Source organism: Nerophis ophidion, linkage group LG10, assembly GCF_033978795.1.
Source record: "Nerophis ophidion isolate RoL-2023_Sa linkage group LG10, RoL_Noph_v1.0, whole genome shotgun sequence".
Classification (NCBI taxonomy): Eukaryota; Metazoa; Chordata; class Actinopteri; order Syngnathiformes; family Syngnathidae; genus Nerophis; species Nerophis ophidion.
The window spans coordinates 19,303,275-19,324,891 of record NC_084620.1 but is presented as its reverse complement, the minus strand read 5'-3'; the positions used below and the strand labels follow the sequence as shown (position 1 = coordinate 19,324,891).

The window sequence follows — 21,617 nt, the reverse complement described above, 5'->3', positions numbered from 1 at the left end:
GAAGATTCTTCATATTTGTAATAGCTCTAAATTACTTAAGAGGAAATTTCCAACTCAAGGAGATTAACATTATTGCAAACACAAGAACTGCCTTTTTTTAATGGTGCACAGAGACGGTAAAGGTCAGTCAGAGTGGACTGATATAACCTTCCTCACTTTGTTGCCCACCGCATGTTTGCACACATGCATGTGCTGTGTGTGTGTGTCTAAGTGAAGAGGTCAGGATATTTTCTGCCTCCTCAGATGTTCCATGGCTGTGTGTGATCTCCCTTTCATGTCATTGTTCCCCCCGCCGTGTACGCGCCTTGATGTCAGCCCGCCTCCATCCTCTTCCGACTGTCCCGCCAAGCTCATCTCACCTTACATTGTGCATTTATTTGCGTACCCTTCTTCTTTTCCTGCCTTTATTTCGTGCTCTGGGATCAATGCGGGGTATCGAGATGGAGGATGATGAGCGTATGCGTTAGCCCGTCAACGGCTAATGAGGTGTTGTTTAAAGCATTTACCAAAGTGCATTCTTTTGTTTGCTGCTCGTTCACTTCTGTAGTGGCCTTCCAAATTAAGTGCGAGTTAAAATACATCTAAAACTGTTGCTGAGTTTAATTTAATAACATGAGTGGCTCCATCTCATGGCTTCTCTCTTTTTTTTTGTAGATATGGGGTTTCTACAAGCAGGGCTACAAGTGTAAAGGTGAGATAGTCATTCGCCCTTTGTCATCTGGCATGCATGGTCCACTCAGAAGGGTGAGAGCTAAAACACTACTGATTCTCAGCCGTTTGCAGATCCACAGACATCAACACAGAAAGATGCATTGTGCTAGAATACAAGCCAAAAGCTAAGCAAATGATCACAAAGATCAATAAGTTCTGATAAATTGACTGCCATCAAACATGTGTTTGCCATAATACATCAGGGCTAATGTGACGTGTGTTTGGCATGTGTATCTACTGAAACCTCATCACACACACTAACCTATTGTAGAGCATCAATAAGTTAATGAGGGAAGCCCCACAGCCATTTATCCCAATTTCTAGCGTTTGCCTGCACTCAGAGCTTTATAGGTACATCGACAGGCACATCATCGAAATGAATCACCCAGCTGTGTGTGTTTGGTGCTCTTTGTGTGTTTTGGGTCAGTGGACTTTATTTGGAGAAGAGAAGAATTTTACACCTGGAGGTTTGGATGTTTGGACACCAAAATGTTGACACAAGATACACATTGTGATATCGATGTGATCCAAGGCCTTTCTTGTTGCAGCTTACACGATATTCAGCTGTTATAGTGAGCTTTAAAGGCCTACTGAAACGCACTACTACCGACCACGCAGTCTGATAGTTTATATATCAATGATGAAATATTAACATTGCAACACATGCCAATACGGTTTAGTTTACTAAATTGCAATTTTAAATTTCCCGGGAGTTTCTTGTTGAAAACGTCGCGGAATGATGACCTGTACGCGTAACGTCACGGACTGTAAGGAAATATTAGCGCTGCGCACACACACAGCTAAAATTTGTCTGCTTTAACCGCATAATTACACAGTGTTTTGGACATCTGTGTTGCTGAATCTTTTGCAATTTGTTCAATTAATAATGGAGAAGTCAAAGTAGAAAGATGGTGTTGGGAAGCTTTAGCTTTTAGCCACACAAACACAAGGTGATTCCTTGTTTAAAATTCCCGGAGGTGTAGCTTTCCTATGGATCAGAGCGGTCAAGCGAACAAATGTCAACCAGCAGTTTTTGGTGAGAAAATTGTGGTAAAATGTACAGCTGAGCTTGTGCCGTCCGTACAGCTGCCGTCGACTTCCTTAGTTCCCTCAGACACTGGCGTTAACACACCCGTGGACATACCCCTCCGACTATCAGGTACTATTAAACTCACTAAAACACTAGCAACACAATAGAAAGATAAGGGATTTCCCAGAATTATCCTAGTAAATGTGTCTAAAAACATCTGAATCCGTCCCAATACAATCGCCTTCTTTTTTTTTTTACTTGATTTTTTTTTTCTAGCCCTTCGCTATCAATATCCTCAAACACGAACCTTTCATCTTCGCTCAAATTAATGGGGAAATTGTCGTTTTCCCGGTCCGAATAGCTCTTTTTGTTGGAGGCTCCCATTAAAAACAACGTGAAGATGTGATGAGCCCTCACACGGGTGACGTCATCGTCTGCGACTTCCGGCAGAGGCAGGGCTTTTCTATTAGCGACCAAAAGTTGTGAACTTTATCATGGATGTTCTCTACTAAATCCTTTCAGCAAAAATATGGCGATATCGCGAAATGATCAAGTATGACACATAGAATGGACCTGCTATCCCCGTTTAAATAAGAACATCTCATTTCAGTAGGCCTTTAAGGTACCATAGTAATATTTTTTCTTACTGATTTTTACATGATAACACTCTTTTCCCTCTGCAAATAGTTTCTATTTAGGATATCATGAAAAAAATGAGGATTTACATCTTAAAACAGAGAAACTAAATCTGCGAAGATTTATCAAGGCTCATTTGGTAATGAGTAAGCTCATCTTATAAATGGGGTCGGCTCATTTTATAAAGTACATGGAGCAGGCTCATCTTATGCAATACATTGAGTAGACTTATCTTATACACAAGTAGGCTCATCTTATACATTAAGTGTGCTGATCTTCTACATGAGTAGGTTCATCTTATACACAAGTAAGCTCATCTTATACATGGGGTAGGCTCATCTTATAACGTACATGGAGTAGGCCCATCTTATACATGAGTAGGCTACATGAGCAGACTTATCTTATACATTAAGTGTGCTGATCTTTTACATGAGTAGGTTCACCTTTTACATTAGTAAGCTCCTATAATATATGAGTAGGCTCCTCTTATACACGAGTAAGTTCCTCTTATACAGTACATGAGTAGATTCATCTGATACATGAGTAGGCTCATCTTATACACGAGCATGCTCATCTTATATGACTAGGCTCATCTTATTCATAAAGTCGGCTCATCTTATGCATGAGTAGATTCATCTTATACATAAAGTCGGGTCATCTTATACGTGATGATAGTGGAACTTTAAACCTTCCTAACATGTAAAATCATACTGTTTTCAAACACCTACTCTGTCGTTCAGACTCCCCGTGGTTTGCCGAGATGTTGTCGGGGCCGGTTGGCCTTGCCGTGTGTTTGTGTCAGTGCTCATGTATGTGCATGGCGTGTAGCAGCCACTTCCTGTCGCCGCTGGCTCTCCCAGTGGCGCCCGTCCCTCTGTCTGATCCTCTCTCTCCACCCCGATCCATGTCTTCCTGGCGCTTCCCAACTCGCCGCCGCCGCCTCTCCCACCCTCTCCTCCGAATGTCCCAACGCTCGCCGCTCCTCTTCCGACACCTCTCCCTACCGCCGTCCTACCGTACTGCGGAGTCAGCTTGCGGGGTCAACTGCCACAAGGCCTGCCGGAGCCGACTGGCCGTGGAGTGCCGGAAAAGGACCAAGAGCATCAGCCACGAGACGCCACCGGCTCTTCAGGCCAGATCTTATAGCTTCCCGCCGCCTGCCAACCCTCCACCCAATCTCCAGAACACTGGTAAGTTATTTCTTACCAATTCTTTACTCTCCATCAATGCCACACAAAATGCCCACTGGAGCGTCTCTAACCGAGTCGTACACACCTTTTAGAAACTGACAAGCACATGTGTAAAGTCTCGAAATGGTTGGTTGAAAAACATGGCCGCCATACAAAAACATTCAGTCGGGACATGGGTGGTTCTTAGCAACTAATTGTCCTTGACCATTAGTCTTACAGAACACCTTGGACACATCCTATTGGGGGCACCATCATTACTATTTTTTCGCACTGACACCCAAACCAATGCACAGATTAATGATTTTCACACTGACATGTTCAGAATTATTTATTTCTTGGTCAATGTGCCACCCACAAAGTTCAGTAAAAATGGTAGAGTGCTTTGTGCTAAACAAATGTACATCAAGTGTGAAACCAAATTGAGGCCAAAAGTTTTATAAATGAAAAAATAAACTTTGAAACTAAAAAATCCAGTTTTGATGCTGAATTAAAAATAAAAAAACATTTGTGTATTCGCACACCTTTTTTTTTCAGGTTGATTATAGATATGATTCACTCTGTTAATTCTTTCATATAAATATATTATTTTTATTTTTCACTGTCATATTTTGATGTGACCTTCTGTTTTTTCCAGATTAAAATCTTTTTTTGTACAGTTTAATGTTTACTTTTATAGTTTCACATCTTTATTTTTTTAGTTTCAAATATTTTTTTTTTCAGATTCGGATGTTTGGCCCAAATTTTATATAGAGTATGCGAAGTCTGGACTCATCACAGACAGAGAGTGCTTGGCGTGTAGCAGCCACTTCCTGTCGCCGCTGGCTCACGCTTCTTCCCTCTTCATTTACCTATTTTTTTAATCAAAATCAGCTAATCAGAGAGCATTTTATATCTTAGTCACCCTACCTTTCTTGCGGGTACAATGTTCGTTCTTAGCGATTGTTGGATTTGCTCTACTACAGTAGTTATAGGCTTAGGTGCGTTACTATTTGTCTCCGTGACATGTTAGTTTTTGCTACCTTGTACCTAGCTTTGCTCAAAGATTTAAGTTTTTGTGCTATACTTCACATACACTTCCCAGGGTCACGACTTCATGTAGTTTTGCCTTGTTTTCAGAATTATATAAACATCCTTCCTGCATCCTGCCTTCTGCCCTCTGCATCTTTGGAATCGCAAACCCCACACCACACTGCAACGTAACACCGTCGGTCATGCCACACACTGTCAGTTGATGCCCTGTCTACATTCGAAAATCTGAAAAAAAACTACCAAAAAACATTTGAATCTGATGGAACCACAAATATTCCCAGAGTGAATCATAATCATATTAAACAATTTAGCACTTTTTAAAATGTTGAATAAAATTTGGTATTTTTCAAAATTGAACATCAAAACCACATTTTTCAGTTTCAAAGTTAATATTTTTCGAGTAAAACTTCCATCCATCTATCCATTTTCTACCGCTTATTCCCGGGGCGCTGGAGCCTATCTCAGCTACAATCGGGCGGAAGGCGGTGTACACTCTGGACAAAACTTTTGACCCTAATTTAACTGCATATTTCTAATGGAGGCAACGTCCTCATCAGCAAACAACGTTCAAGGCGTCCATCCATCCATCCATTTCTATCACTAGTCCCTCGGGGTCGAGATGGTGAAGTCATGAGTCATGCTGTCATCGGTTGGGAAATATCCCACCAAGTTTAAAGGGGAACATTATCACAATTTCAGAAGGGTTAAAACCAATAAAAATCAGTTCCCAGTGGCTTATTTTATTTTTCAAAGTTTTTTTCAAAATGTTATCCATCCCGGAATATCCCTAAAAAAAGCTTCAAAGTGCCTGATTTTCGCTATCTGTGAAGCCAACGTCCATTTTCCTGTGACGTCACATAGCGATGCCAATACAAACAAATGGTGGATAGCGATGCAAGAAATAGCAACATCAGCTTGGATTCAGACTCGGATATCAGCGGCTTAAGCGATTCAACAGATTACGCATGTATTGAAACGGATGGTTGGAGTATGGAGGCAGATAGCGAAAATGAAATTGAAGAAGAAACTGAAGCTATCGAGCTAACAGCTATTGACGCTATTCGGCCATGTTTGCCTTAGCATCGCCGGTAAAATGTGCAGACCAACGATCGGAAGTTCGCATTTTGTGACACTGGATCAACTTAAATCCATCGACTGGTAAGTGTTTGTTTGGCATTAAATGTGGGTGGAGGGAAACGCTGGATGTAAATATAGTTTCAAATGTACATACAGCTAGCCTAAATAGCATATTAGCATCGATTAGCTGGCAGTCATGCCGCGACCAATTATGTCTGATTAGCACATAAGTCAACAACATCAACAAAACTCACATTTGTGATTTCTTTGACTTTTTCGTTGCAAATGCATCTGCAGGCTATCCATACATCTCTGTGCCATGTCTGCCTTAGCATCGCCGGTAAAATGTGCTGACATTCCGGCACATTCGATGGGGTCTGGCGGCAGATTTCTTTGACTTTTTCCTTGGAAATGCATCTGCTTTGAGTGTCGCAGGATATCCACACAATCTTGCCATCTCTGTAGTAGCATAGCTTTCGTCGGTAAAGTGTGCAGAACAAACGACTGACCATTTCGTCGGTTTTCCCAGAAACCCTCGTATTTTGAACAAATTTCGTCCAATTTCTTGCCACTTTCGCATCTTCGGGCCAGTGGTGCAACTTGAATCCCTCTCTGTTAGTGTTGGTACACCCTCCGACAACACACCGACGAGGTGTGATGTCTCCAAGGTTCCAGAAAATTGTCGAAAAAACGGAAAATAACAGAGCTGGGACGCGGTGTTTGTAATGTGTTTGAGAAAATGAAAATGGCGGCTTTATTACCTAGGTGACGTCACGTTCTGACGTCATCGCTCCGAGAGCGATAAATAGAAAGGCGTTTAATTCGCCAAAATTCACCCATTTAGAGTTCGGAAATCGGTTAAAAAAATATATGGTATTTTTTCTGTAACATCAAGGTATATATTGACGCTTACGTAGGTCTGGTGAAAATGTTCCCCTTTAAGTGATATTCCTTTACTGCGTTTCCTTCTTTTCATGTCAAAGCAGCAGCAGTCATCCACAGCGCTTTTGTCTCCTTCGCAGCATACGGTGCATCTACAAGATAGATTCCTGCAAACAAAGTCGATTCATTTGCAATGGTAATGTGATTGACCCACAGTGGCGATGCCCCTGAATCGCAGATGTTTCTTGCTTTTTTTTCATCCGATGTCAGCCTGAGGCATCCGGCAGCTGGCTGTGTTTTATGTCGGCGGGAACCTGCTAGTTTGTCAGGTTAAGTAGTGCTGCCGGGCCAGCGCAACAAAGTGCCGAGTTAAACGCACTAAGCATGCGATTCATTGCCTTTTTCTTCCATTTTGGTAAACCAATCAACATCCTGTTTCATCTTTGTTTTGCCCAGTAATCGCTGAAGAGGATATAGAGGCGGTGAAAGAAGGAGTGTTCGACATTCACCTATAACCAGGTGAGCAAACAACCATTCACAGTATAATGCAGTACTACTCCATGCAAGGGAATAAAGTTAAAGGTCCCCTATTACATACAAAATCGAGTTTTTAAAGAAGAACTAATAGTAATGTGTGTCCCTAGAGCATGTTTGGGCAAATTATGGCCCGGGGGCCACATGCGGCCCGTTGAGCTTTTCAATCTGGTTCGCCGGACATTCCCAAATAATTTTTGTTAGATCTTTAAGATGGAATGTGTAGCTGCCGTTATGATGTGCAGTGATGTATTCTAACGACCGTAAGTTTTGAACTATACAAAGTATTTCAATGGTTAGAATCTGCGCTTATGGATAATGTACCAGTTACTATGGTAATCTAATTATTTACTATGGTCATCTAATTAGTTACTATGGTAATGTAAGTCACAGCAGCTCAGATGAGGCACTAAGCTGGACCCACAAGCTGCAAAAGTTAGCAATCCAATCAGCTAAACAGACTCAATAACTCCACGGTGATGTTTATGTTAATTTACGAAACTGAAACAATACAATTAGAATGCCATTTTAAGTTAACAATTCTAACACAGACACTTGTAAATGTGTAAGCATATTATCTAATTCTAACGATGCTAGCTTCATAACATTATAATAGCACGTACAAACATGCATGGAAACACTCCTACATACATCGCACATGGGAAAGCAAGAAAGTAAGTTGTTTTACTTATTTTGTAAAACTTTTACAAATGTTGCTTGTCCCTTATGGCGTTGCAGGGGGTGCTGGAGCCTATCCCAGCTGCACATGGGCGGAAGGTGGCGTACACCCTGGACGAGTCACCACCTGTAAACAAAAAGTAAAATAAAACCTAAAACAAAACAAAAATACAATGTAAAGCATTTCAATGATAAAAAAAAAAATTAAGCTTGTGACGTAAGTATACATATTTAACTAATCTGTCCTTAATTTACGTACAATATATTCTACATACAAAACAGACAAACTCACGCAGTGGTTTTTTTTCAGAGTTGTCCTCATATCAATAGTTTTAACAATAGTTTACATTTGTGAATGCTAGTGATGAGTTTGATATTTTTAGGCAATTAATAGCTTTCTTCATGCTTCTACATTGAATACATTGCACAGGCTCTATAAAATCATGGAGTGAAATACAATTACAGCTTCAAATAAAACGCTGCCATTTTTCGATACCTTGTTTGCGGTTGCAGACTTGGACAGGCTCAAAGCACTCAAGAAAAAAGCTGTAAAGCACCCGTCCGGGCCTCTATGGGTAATGTCACATTTTTCAATGGCAACAAAGCACGAAAAAGAATCTCAAGTACAGCAAGGCGCAACTTTTAAAAATATTTTTGGGACCTCTCAGATTACTTCAAAACAATATAATACAGAGCCTTTAAATAAAACTGAGCATGCACTGGGCAAATGTAGCTAATTTATGTCTCTTTGCAGGTGCATTGATGTATGACGTATGTTGTCCTAAGTCCTGTAACTGCTGGTGGGCAGTGTGCAGGCAGTCATCTTGTGAGTGATGTCACAGGACAGGAGACGCTTTCTGTGGACACACACTAATACTGCAACATTTGCACCTGCCAGCAGCTCCACTGGACTCACATGGACATGCCAGTTAGTGTTATGGGATGTGTTCATGTGCAAAATATCTACACGAGTTTGGACCAGTGGCCTCTCCCTGTGTTCGACTTCTCTGCGGGAATGTTAATTGTCATTTCATTGGACAGCAGCATTTATTTTGACCTTCATGATTTAGATGTGTGTTACAGTAACTTTGTTGTTGTTGTTGTTGTTGTTGTTGCACGCCAAATTATTACTTACAGCACGAGGAGACAAGCAAGTGTTTGTTTGCCCTGTTGAAAGACACATTTTGAGCGGCTGGTATGTCATTGAATGAGACGCAGCTGTTGTGTGAACAGCTCGAAGAATGTTTGTAATTAATATTTCTGTGCTAGCACCAATCCGTTTTAAGTTGGGTCTCATATGAAAAAGACAGCATTCATGTAAAAGTTTTTTTTTGGAATGTTTTCTTTCCATGTGTGTGCAACATTTTTTGTCCACTGCCAGTTAGTGCAGACGAATAAAGCCTAAATAAAACATGTTTGATTTAGTCCACTCACAGACATATCTAATTCCTCAGACGTAAAGACACTCAAAACATAGGGGAATGAGGGAAATTGTTTTCCCTATATTTGAAAATTTGATACCTTAAAAAATGTGTTTTTTTGTGGCAAAAAAATTGTTTTTTTGGTGCTGCCATGTTTGTGGAGTGTGGAAATAGGGCCCATTTGGTTAATTATTAGACTGAAAGATAAGCAGTCCTTTAAAAATCGTAGTAATCAGATTTATTTTCAAGGCATTTTGGCTGTGGTAAACGAGTTTTTTACAGTATGATTTATTTTCTCAAATTAAGTTGCACAAAAAGAATATCATGTTCAAAAGGACAAAACATGACAATAAATGTCCCTTTAAAAAAATCAGTTATGTCAAAATGCCATTTCTGAACCATATCCATTTAACATGAATTAATAAAACAATATATGTTCAGATTTTGATTTGATCGACAAGCTTTATTATGTTAATTTTTATACTTATGCACCAAATGAAGCTACTGTTTCCCATTCAAAGCATGCAGCAAATGTTCTCATCTGTTTACTGCAACTATTTGTCACTTTGAGTTATGTAAACTTACCAGCCTTTTAGGCATTGCTTCTCAATTGTATTGCTGTTATGTCCCCTTACTCTCCACCGCTACTATGAATAGTGTAATTTTTTTAATATAAATGCACCTCTGCATAACATTGTATCCATATTAACATTAAATAAAACAACACAGCAGTCTTTACTCATCTCCCACCGTAGCCACAGTGAAGCCAAGTGCCCACAAACCCTTCGTCATATTTCCTTGTCTTAGCTTTCAGGTGACTTTCATTTGTCTCATTATCTCTGTCTCTCTTTGCCTCTTTTATCCATCCATCCATTTTCTACCGCTTATTCCCTTTCGGGGTCGCGGGGGGTGCTGGCGCCTATCTCAGCTACAATCGGGCGGAAGGCGGGGTACACCCTGGACAAGTCGCCACCTCATCGCAGGGCCAACACAGATAGACAGACAACATTCACACTCACATTCACACACTAGGGCCAATTTAGTGTTGCCAATCAACCTATCCCCAGGTGCATGTCTTTGGAAGTGGGAGGAAGCCGGAGTACCCGGAGGGAACCCACGCATTCACGGGGAGAACATGCAAACTCCACACAGAAAGATCCCGAGCCTGGATTTGAACCCAGGACTGTAGGACCTTCGTATTGTGAGGCAGACGCACTAACCCCTCTGCCACCGTGAAGCCTCTTTTAATCGCTGTGAAATATTTTTTCATGGTGTCTTTTGAGAGTGCGTTCACTCCACTTCATATCTCCTGCTCCGTGCTGCTCTTTGCTGTTTGCGCGCATGCTCGGTGCAATTAAAACCTTCCACTATAGAACTAATATTCCCCTGTGCACACTAAGACAATGAGAGCGCCACAGCCATGCTAACTACTGTACTAGATGTGCAATTACACTTTATTCTAGTACCCCCTCCCCCACACTCTTTGAGAAAACATTGGATCATAACTCCCTAAAATATAATAACTATTTTAGAAGTAAATTAGAGGCAGAAGTATTTTTTAAAGAGTGACTCGTTTAAAGAGGGAAAGAAGTATTGACATTACTGCAGTTTTTCGAAGTTGACATTTTCGGTCACTAGGATCTGGAGTGAGTTTTTGTTTTGAATCTGACAAGGTAGAAAATGATAGATCAGTGTAAACCGCTAATATAGCCTTGGTCTTCTTGAGGGAAGATTACTGGCCCCAATGACAAACGTATCCAGGGGCATGTCTTGATAAACTACGATGGAGGCGAAACAACATTTGAGAGATTTTTAAGTTACCTAACGACCTGACTAGGAATGGATCCCATTACCCCTTTATGAAAGCCAATGCTTTTAACCGGTCAGCTACCCTGGGTCTTGGCGTCATAACTTTTAGTTGACGTTTAAGATATATTTTTTAGAACAACAAGACCCAGAATTGCTGTTGACTCAGAATAAAGAGTATTGGGTTTTAAACCCAGTCTGGTTGATAGTATTTTTTTCCACCTCCATCATACTTTACTGAGCAAGATGTCCTCGATTATTGTTGTGTATGGAACATTTTCTCTTCATAAGACCCAGTATAACCCAGTGGTTAAAACTGTTTACTTGGAATGAAAGGTACTGGGTTTGAAACCCACTCTGGTTGACAGTATTTTGTTCCACCTCCATCATACTTTACCCAGCAAGATGTCCTCAATTACATTTGCTTTTGTCATTGGGGGCTGAAAAAGAAGATTTTGGATAGCTGAGTTGTTAAAACCATTAGCTCCCAACAAGAAGTACTGGCTTTGGAGCGACCAGGAGACCTGACATTACAATGTGACAATAGCATCAGCAAGAAGAGGTCTAAATAATTTGACAAAATAAGTAAACTCTTATAGTGAGCAGGCCCCAATGGCATTTAATCCTGAACAAGTGTCACATACCTACTTATATGACTCTGGGGTAAATGGTTGCAAAACTAGCTAAAAAAGTTAGCATGCTAACATTGGGCTGGTTGGGTGAAACAACACTCTGGAGCCTTGGTAAGTTACAGGGAAAGCATGCAAACTCCACACATAATTAAAGTTAAAGTTAAAGTACCAATGATTGTCACACACACACACACACTAGGTGTGGTGAAATTTGTCCTCTGCATTTGACCCATCCCCTTGATCACCCCCTGGGAAGTGAGGGGAGCAGTGGGCAGCAGCGGTGCCGCGCCCGGGAATCATTTATGGTAATTTAACCCCCAATTCCAACCCTTGATGCTGAGTGCCAAGCAGGGAGGCAATGGGTCCCATTTTTATAGTCTTTGGTATGACTCGGCCGGGGTTTAAATTCACAAACTTCCGATCTCAGGGCGGACACTCTAACCACAAGGCCACCGAGTAACGCCCATTGTGATGACCATTAAGCTATCCTGGGTCCGATCAGGGCCTGATTTTCGCTCTTCTACAAATGTACTCAGTGAACTATTGTATAGGTGAAACAAAAAAACAAGATCTTCTAAGTTATTTTGAACCCAGCAGTACTGACTGAGAGGCAGCAGTCTTAACCATTGAGCTACACTAGGGCCCTTTGATTCATGATATGTTTGCATGCTAACATAGTATATGTCATATATCAAGTTTTATGACTTTAAGGATTATAGCAGTGGAATTGAAGAACAAAATATAAAATTAGCTTAAAAAGTTAGCATTTTAATGCTAGCTTGCTAGCATTCTAACATTGACATGCTAACAGTTAGCATGTTTTAATACTAACTTCAATGACAAAGGTATGGCTGCAGAATTAGAGGAAACAAATGTAAAATTAGCGGAAACAAGTTAGCACTCTAATGTTAGCATGCTAAATTTATCACGCTAAAATTAAAGTGTCACATACCAAGTTATATGACTGGGGTAAACAGTTGAAAAATTACCTAAAAAAGTTAGCATGTTAATGTTAGCATGTGTCACATTCCAAGTTATATGACTCCGAGGTAAATGTAATTAGAGCAAAAAAAATAGCATTCTAAAGTTACAATGCTAACATTAACATGCTAACCATTAGCATGTGTCACGTACCAAGTCATACGACTGTAAGGTGTAAGGCTGTGTAATTAGAGAAAAAAGTGTTAAAATTAGCAGAAAAAGTTAACATGCTAATGTGAGCATACGAGCATCCTAGCGTTATAAAGCTAGCACATGACTGGGTAAAAATCAAAATCAAAATGCACTATTTGTTGGTGTGGACATAGCAAGTAGCAAAAAAGCTAGCATAAAACGTTAGCATGCTAACCTTCCTACAAGTATGCTAACAGTTAACATGCTAGCACGCGTTAACTCAGGGGTCACCAACCTTTTTGAAACCAAGAGCTCCTTCTTGGGTATTGATTAAAGCGAAGGGCTATCAGTTTGATACACACTTAAATAAATTGCCAGAAATAGCCAATTTGCTCAAGTAACCTTTAATAAATACATCTCTCTCTCTCTCTCTCTCTCTCTCTCTCTCTCTCTCTCTCTCTCTCTCTCTCTGTCTCTCTCTCTCTCTCTCTCTATATATATATATATATATATATATATATATATATATATATACATATATATGTCTTGATTGGATTATCCAGAGAATAGTGCTCGATACCGTGGTAGAGCGCAATATGTAGGTTTGGGAAAAAAAATCACAAGACTACTTCATCTCTACAGATCTGTTTCATGAGGGGTTCCCTCAATCATCAGGAGATTTTAATGGAAGCATTCACATACAATGGTTTATATAGAGCACAGAGTGGGTGGGTACAAGCAGGCGTAGGGTGTGGTGATTGGCTCATGTGTTACCTAGGAGGTGTTTCCGTTTGTGGCGGCATGTTGAAATGATTTCACTGCGCTTGTTGAGGGATGATGAATCTGGATGATATATAATAAACAGTTTCTCTTTTAAGCATAGGTTGCATCTTTTATTACCACTGTTGTAAGGTGAGCTGAATGCAAGAATTTGCCATGTTATTGAATATTCAACATTATTGTCTTTGAGGTTCCAAATGTGTTTGCTGAGTTCTGTAGAATTCTGCAAAGTCTGGTTTCTAAAGGAGGCGTTGTGATTATTCCATCTTGTTTTGAACGCTCCTTCGGTTAATCCTACGTACGTGTCGGATGTGTTAATGTCCTTGCGTATTACCTTTGCTTGGTAAACGACTGATGTCTGTAAGCACCTTCCGTTGAGAGGGCAATCAGGTTTCTTGCGACAGTTACATTCATTATTGGTTTCAGAGTCGTTTAGTCTGGGGGTAGGCAGTCCTTTTGCAATTGCTTTGTTGTGGTTTGAAATGATTTGTTGCATGTTATTCATACAGCTGTAGCTCAATTTAATGTTGTTCTTGTTGAATATTTTTCTTAGGGTGTTGCCTTTGGGGAAGTGTTTGTCGATCAGAGTGAGGAACTTGCGGCCGATGTTGGTTGAGACGTCTTTGCTGAATGTCGGATTGTACCAGATGATGTTTCGTTTTCTGCTCTTTTTTGGTTGGTTTCCTGGATTGGGTTCATAGGTGAGGGTGAAGTTGTATCCGCTTTCATCAAGTGCTTTCTGGTACGGGGGGGTTGCTTAGTCGAATTCAGCTTTGCTGGATGACAGCATCGATAGCCTTTTATTAATTCCGGTAGGTATTCTTTTTGTGGTGGTGGGTGGGTGGTTGCTGTCATGGTGCACGTATTGGAGTGTTGTGTTGGGTTTCGTGAATGGTTGGTAGCTGTTATTTCTCAGGTTGAAAGTGACGTCGAGGAAGTTGACGGTTTGCTTGTTGGCTTCAATCGTGATCCGTAGGCCGTTTTCTTTGAAGATTTGGCATATGCGCTTCTTGGTGTTCTCGCTGCTCCTTGGCGAGGCGCGGCACACTGCCAGTCCGTCATCACGGTAAATACCAAGGTTCAGGTTGAGGCTAGCAAGCTGGGAGAGGAGGAAACTCCCAACGAGTTCGCACGTTTCTGCTCCGTCAAAACTCCCCATAGTAACGTCAAACGTTGAATTGTTCTTTTTTTGCCATGGTGTACTGTTGTGGATGAGTATGGAGTTCTTTGCGTGGATGATGATGTTTCTTTCGTTGCCCGTGATTGAGTCGTAGTCCGAGGCGAAGTTTAGTGCTTGGGTCAGTAGGTCTTGCGTGATGGAAGGGTAAAATTCTTCGATGTCGAAGGAGATAAAGTTGTGTTGTTGTTTGTCTTGGATGTTGTTAAACCATTTGATTACTGCTGCTGTATTTCTCCATTGGTTGAGTGGTGTTTTGTCCTTGATTTTTGCGTTGATTCTGTCCAGGATTATTTTGCTGATTTTTCCTATTTCGGATTTAGTTGGGTTTATTAGTCGGCATGTTGGGTTATTTGCGAAGTTGGGTTTGTGGTCCTTCAATGTGATGAAGGCTTCTTTGTTGGCTGTGGCGTCCACCCTGTCCTCAATATTCAGTTCGGTTGCGATCCGCTTGTTTTCCAAGTGAATGTTCTGTAAAGTGTTGGGTTGCGCTTTTTTGTATGATTTGGTGATGCTTTTGTCCAGTAAAGAGTTATGTTCTGGTATGTCCATTCTGTAGAAGTTTGTGGTTTTATCGGCGGCTATGATGAGGTTGCTTACTTTCTTGATGCGCTCCGTGTCATTTTTCAGCTTGGTGAGGAATGGGTTGCGGGCTGGCTTAAATTTGACTGATTGTATCATTTTGAGCATGTCGTTCTCAAAGTCCTTTAATTCCTTGACTGTGGGTGGGTTCTTGGTAGATTTGAATCCGTAAGTTTCCTTTTGCGTTCCTTTTGTTTCAGGGTGGAGGAAAAAGTGGGCTTTCCACCGCATCCTTCTTAGGAAGTGTTCCGTCTTTTCTATGAGTCTTTGCTTGTAGTTCTTCTGCGCGGGTATGGGAATGTTCTTCGTGGAGTAGTCGATGCGGAACTTTTCCATTTCGGATCGTCGTACAGTGCTCAACAAATGTCAATTTGGAGCGGAATATGTCTTGATTGGATTATCCAGAGAATAGTGCTCGATACCGTGGTAGAGCGCAATATGTAGGTTTGGGAAAAAAAATCACAAGACTACTTCATCTCTACAGATCTGTTTCATGAGGGGTTCCCTCAATCATCAGGAGATTTTAATGGAAGCATTCACATACAATGGTTTATATAGAGCACAGAGTGGGTGGGTACAAGCAGGCGTAGGGTGTGGTGATTGGCTCATGTGTTACCTCGGAGGTGTTTCCGTTTGTGGCGGCATGTTGAAATGATTTCACTGAGCTTGTTGAGGGATGATAAATCTGGATGATATATAATAAACAGTTTCTCTTTTAAGCATAGGTTGCATCTTTTATTACCACTGTTGTAAGGTGAGCTGGATGCAAGAATTTGCCATGTTATTGAATATTCAACATTATTGTCTTTGAGGTTCCAAATGTGTTTGCTGAGTTCTGTAGAATTCTGCAAAGTCTGGTTTCTAAAGGAGGCGTTGTGATTATTCCATCTTGTTTTGAACGCTCCTTCGGTTAATCCTACGTACGTGTCGGATGTGTTAATGTCCTTGCGTATTACCTTTGCTTGGTAAACGACTGATGTCTGTAAGCACCTTCCGTTGAGAGGGCAATCAGGTTTCTTGCGACAGTTACATTCATTATTGGTTTCAGTGTCGTTTAGTCTGGGGGTAGGCAGTCCTTTTGCAATTGCTTTGTTGTGGTTTGAAATGATTTGTTGCATGTTATTCATACAGCTGTAGCTCAATTTAATGTTGTTCTTGTTGAATATTTTTCTTAGGGTGTTGCCTTTGGGGAAGTGTTTGTCGATCAGAGTGAGGAACTTGCGGCCGATGTTGGTTGAGACGTCTTTGCTGAATGGCGGATTGTACCAGATGATGTTGTTTCGTTTTCTGCTCTTTTTTGGTTGGTTTCCTGGAGTGGGTTCATAGGTGAGGGTGAAGTTGTATCCGCTTTCATCAAGTGCTTTCTGGTACGGGGGGGTTGCTTGGTCGAATTCAGCTTTGCTGGATGACAGCATCGATAGCCTTTTATTTTAATAAAAGGCTATCGATGCTGTCATCCAATCGATAGCCTTTTATTTTAATAAAAGGCTATCGATTGGATGACAGCATCGATAGCCTTTTATTTTAATAAAAGGCTATCGATTGGATGACAGCATCGATAGCCTTTTATTTTAATAAAAGGCTATCGATGCTGTCATCCAGCAAAGCTGAATTCGACCAAGCAACCCCCCCGTACCAGAAAGCACTTGATGAAAGCGGATACAACTTCACCCTCACCTTTTATTTTAATAAAAGGCTATCGATTGGATGACAGTATCGATAGCCTTTTATTTTAATAAAAGGCTATCGATGCTGTCATCCAGCAAAGCTGAATTCGACCAAGCAACCCCCCCCGTACCAGAAAGCACTTGATGAAAGCGGATACAACTTCACCCTCACCTATGAACCCACTCCAGGAAACCAACCAAAAAAGAGCAGAAAACGAAACAACATCATCTGGTACAATCCGCCATTCAGCAAAGACGTCTCAACCAACATCGGCCGCAAGTTCCTCACTCTGATCGACAAACACTTCCCCAAAGGCAACACCCTAAGAAAAATATTCAACAAGAACAACATTAAATTGAGCTACAGCTGTATGAATAACATGCAACAAATCATTTCAAACCACAACAAAGCAATTGCAAAAGGACTGCCTACCCCCAGGCTAAACGACTCTGAAACCATCAAGTGCTTTCTGGTACGGGGGGGTTGCTTGGTCGAATTCAGCTTTGCTGGATGACAGCATCGATAGCCTTTTATTTTAATAAAAGGCTATCGATTGGATGACAGCATCGATAGCCTTTTATTAAAATAAAAGGCTATCGATGCTGTCATCCAGCAAAGCTGAATTCGACCAAGCAACCCCCCCGTACCAGAAAGCACTTGATGAAAGCGGATACAACTTCACCCTCACCTATGAACCCACTCCAGGAAACCAACCAAAAAAGAGCAGAAAACGAAACAACATCATCTGGTACAATCCGCCATTCAGCAAAGACGTCTCAACCAACATCGGCCGCAAGTTCCTCACTCTGATCGACAAACACTTCCCCAAAGGCAACACCCTAAGAAAAATATTCAACAAGAACAACATTAAATTGAGCTACAGCTGTATGAATAACATGCAACAAATCATTTCAAACCACAACAAAGCAATTGCAAAAGGACTGCCTACCCCCAGACTAAACGACTCTGAAACCAATAATGAATGTAACTGTCGCAAGAAACCTGATTGCCCTCTCAACGGAAGGTGCTTACAGACATCAGTCGTTTACCAAGCAAAGGTAATACGCAAGGACATTAACACATCCGACACGTACGTAGGATTAACCGAAGGAGCGTTCAAAACAAGATGGAATAATCACAACGCCTCCTTTAGAAACCAGACTTTGCAGAATTCTACAGAACTCAGCAAACACATTTGGAACCTCAAAGACAATAATGTTGAATATTCAATAACATGGCAAATTCTTGCATTCAGCTCACCTTACAACAGTGGTAATAAAAGATGCAACCTATGCTTAAAAGAGAAACTGTTTATTATATATCATCCAGATTCATCATCCCTCAACAAGCGCAGTGAAATCATTTCAACATGCCGCCACAAACGGAAACACCTCCTAGGTAACACATGAGCCAATCACCACACCCTACGCCTGCTTGTACCCACCCACTCTGTGCTCTATATAAACCATTGTATGTGAATGCTTCCATTAAAATCTCCTGATGATTGAGGGAACCCCTCATGAAACAGATCTGTAGAGATGAAGTAGTCTTGTGATTTTTTTTCCAAACCTACATATATACATATATATATATATAAAAATGGGTATTTCTGTCTGTCATTCCGTCGAACATTTTTTTTCCTTTTACGGAAGGTTTTTTTTGGAGAGAATAAATGATGAAAAACACACTTAATTGAACGGTTTAAAAGAGGAGAAAACAGGAAAAAAATTCTAATTTAATTTTGAAACATAGTTTATCTTCAATTTTGACTCTTTAAAATTCAAAATTCAACCGAAAAAAAAAGAAGAGAAAAACTAGCTAATTCGAATCTTTTTGAAAAAAATAAAAATAAATTATGGAACATCATTAGTATTTTTTCCTGATTAAGATTAATTTTAGAATTTTGATGATATGTTTTATATAGGTTAAAATCCAATCTGCACTTTATAATATATAACAAATCGGACCAAACTATATTTTCTAACAAAGACAAATCATTATTTCTTCTAGATTTTCCAGAACAAAATGTTTAAAAGAAATTCAAAAGACTATGAAATAAGATTTAAATTTGATTCTACAAATTCTATAGTTTTGCCATAATAATTTTTTTGAATTTTAATCATAATAAGTTTGAAGAAATATTTCACAAATATTCTTCGTCGAAAAAACAGCTAAAATGAAGAATTAAATTAAAATGTATTTATTATTCTTTACAATAAAAAAATACTTGAACATTGATTTAAATTGTCAGGAAAGAAGAGGAAGGAACTTAAAAGGTAAAAAGGTATATGTGTTTAAAAATCCTAAAATCATTTTTAAAGTTGTATTTTTTCTCTAAAATTGTCTTTCTGAAAGTTATAAGAAGGAAAGTAAAAAAATAAATGAATTTTTTCACACAAGTGAAGACCAAGTCTTTAAAATATTTTCTTGGATTTTCAAATTCTATTTGAGTTTTGTCTCTCTTAGAATTAAAAATGTCGAGCAAAGCGAGACCAGCTTGCTAGTAAATAAATGAGGCAGCTCACTGGTAAGTGCTGCTATTTGAGCTATTTTTAGAACAGGCTAACGGGCGACTCATCTGGTCCTTACAGGCTACCTGGTGCCCGCGGGCACCGCGTTGGTCACCCCTGCGTTAACTGTTAACATATTTGTTCCACAACTTGCCTAAAACATGATTTTTCTCATGGCGGTTCAAGCTTCAATGCTTAGGCTGCTACCCCCGCGACCCAACCTGGAAGAAGCAGAATCTGGATGAATGGCCATATTGCCTGTCCATGTGTGCATGAGGGGAGGGGCTGTCATGTGATTACATGCACCTGCCACCATTGTCACTATGACACAGCATTTTATGTAGGAGTTGTTGAAAAACTTCATGCCAAACGAAGTCTGATTGTGGTCAAACGCTTCAAGATATCGAACTTTCGTGAAAACCGTGAGCTCCTCAAGGCTTTAAGGAACGTTCCAGTGTTCTCAGATTTCCGATAAATGGAAAAATGGCAGAGTAGAGCGAGTAGGAAAATGAGAAATGTGCTATTGCTTGTACATTCTGTCATGTGATGGTCAAAGAAAGCCAAGATGGCTGCTGGACAGCAAGCAGCCCACAAACTGAGGACAAAAGAGGCTTAAAATCTACCTGCAAAAAGCAGATACAAGCAAAAAATTGAACTATTCAATGGAATGGACCCCTCTACTTTCTCCAAAAAATATTTGTCGAGTGATACCAACGATTATATGTTGGTCGCCTTCCTGGACAGATGGAAACTTGGAAAAGCATGAAAGTCTACAACTCCTTTGTGTGTGGTCCGGTCTCCTGGAGAAATATGCATCGTTTTTGCTCGGGTAAGGCTGCATTTCATGATTTAACCTTGTGTCTACTGCCATGTTTTTTACTGTTGCGTGCGCCTTTTACGAGTAGTGTGTCTTTCCCCTTCTTAATCAACATATAAATATGGATGTCAACTTTTGGCCCGAGTGTGTGAATGTGAATGTTGTCTGTCTATCTGTGTTGGCCCTATGGTGGCGATTTGTCCAGGGTGTACGCCGCCTTCCGCCCGACTGTAGCCGAAGGGAATAAGCGGTAGAAAATTGGATTGATGTCAACTTTGTGTATGTGCTGAAAGCTTCATTCATCATTGTTGTCTTTGGCAAAAGCTTACCGTATTTCCTTGAATTGCCACACGGCATATAGTATGCACCTGTCTTGAATTACTGCCGGGACAAACTCGCTTCGCAAAATAATTAGCGCATGCTTAGTATTACCGCCTGGTCAAACTCGTGATGTCACGAGTGACACTTCCCCTGTTCATTATTTTCAAAATGGAGGAGGCTGATTTCAATACCGGTAATTTGAAATCGCATAAAAGAAAGAAGATTAAGAGCTATTCAGTAGGATTTCAAGTCCAAGCTTACATCACACTCAAACTTTTACTGTATGCCTTTGGTAAGTGCCGGAGTGAGAAGAGGTTTTAAAATAATTTGTGCATGCTTACTTTTACCGCATGCCTTTGGTAAGCGCAGGAGTGAGAAGAGGTTTTAAATTAATTAGCGCCCCGGCGGCAATTCAAGGAAATACGGTAACTCTTTTATGTTTTGCTCACATTTGCTTTCCTTGTAACACTCCTAGCAAATGTGTTTAAGAAATACAAATAATATCAAGATAATTCTTAAATGGGGAAATAATAAATGTTAAATGTATATCAAACAAACCTTCAACGAAGTGTTCACCGCAAATCAGTGGCGGCCCGTGCGTTTCCCACACAGGCCTTCAGTGATGTCCGACTTCAATGATTATTTCTCAAAATAACATCATTGATTTCACCACACGACCAATGCTGGAAAAATACTATACAGAAACACTTTTACGCCCTTCTGGGCATTGTACAAAACGGGTTATTTTCTGGCGCATTTAAAAATAAATAAACTCGCATCAGCAACTTTTAAAATTAAAATTGCAAAAAACATTTTAAACGTGAAAAAATAAAGAAATTACATTTATGAACTCACATGTTCAAAAGAGATACTGGAAATTGTGATGTATCATGTTGTATGCTTGCATGTTCGAAATAAACTCAAACTCAAACATTTGATCGACAGTTGAGCAAGCTTCAGGGGTTGGCCGACATGGTCTCACAAAAAGTAGTTTCTCTTTAAAGGCCTACTGAAACCCACTAC

At 40.3% G+C, this 21,617-nt stretch overlaps 1 protein-coding gene and 1 long non-coding RNA gene across 4 annotated transcripts in view; both read left to right on the top strand.

Moving 5' to 3' along the window:
* LOC133560317 (RAS guanyl-releasing protein 2-like) overlaps window positions 1–9,178 on the top strand; it is a 60,294-nt gene extending 51,116 nt beyond the window's left edge. For 2 of the 3 annotated variants that reach the window (XM_061912748.1, XM_061912749.1), the window contains exons 14-17: window positions 655–691; window positions 3,409–3,567; window positions 7,012–7,074; window positions 8,522–9,178. In XM_061912748.1, coding sequence (XP_061768732.1) covers window positions 655–691; window positions 3,409–3,567; window positions 7,012–7,070 — 255 coding nt within the window. In that variant the 3' untranslated portion in view covers window positions 7,071–7,074; window positions 8,522–9,178. Of the gene's footprint in view, window positions 1–654; window positions 692–3,408; window positions 3,568–7,011; window positions 7,075–7,827; window positions 7,908–8,521 lie in introns of all 3 variants that reach the window. The other variant, XR_009808419.1, reaches the window with a different exon arrangement.
* Window positions 9,179–19,679: 10,501 nt separating this feature from the next.
* Window positions 19,680–21,617, top strand: part of LOC133559856 (uncharacterized) — an 87,131-nt gene continuing 85,193 nt past the window's right edge. Inside the window, exon 1 of the long non-coding RNA XR_009808296.1 lies at window positions 19,680–20,285. This is a non-coding gene — a long non-coding RNA (uncharacterized LOC133559856). The remainder of the gene's footprint in view (window positions 20,286–21,617) is intronic.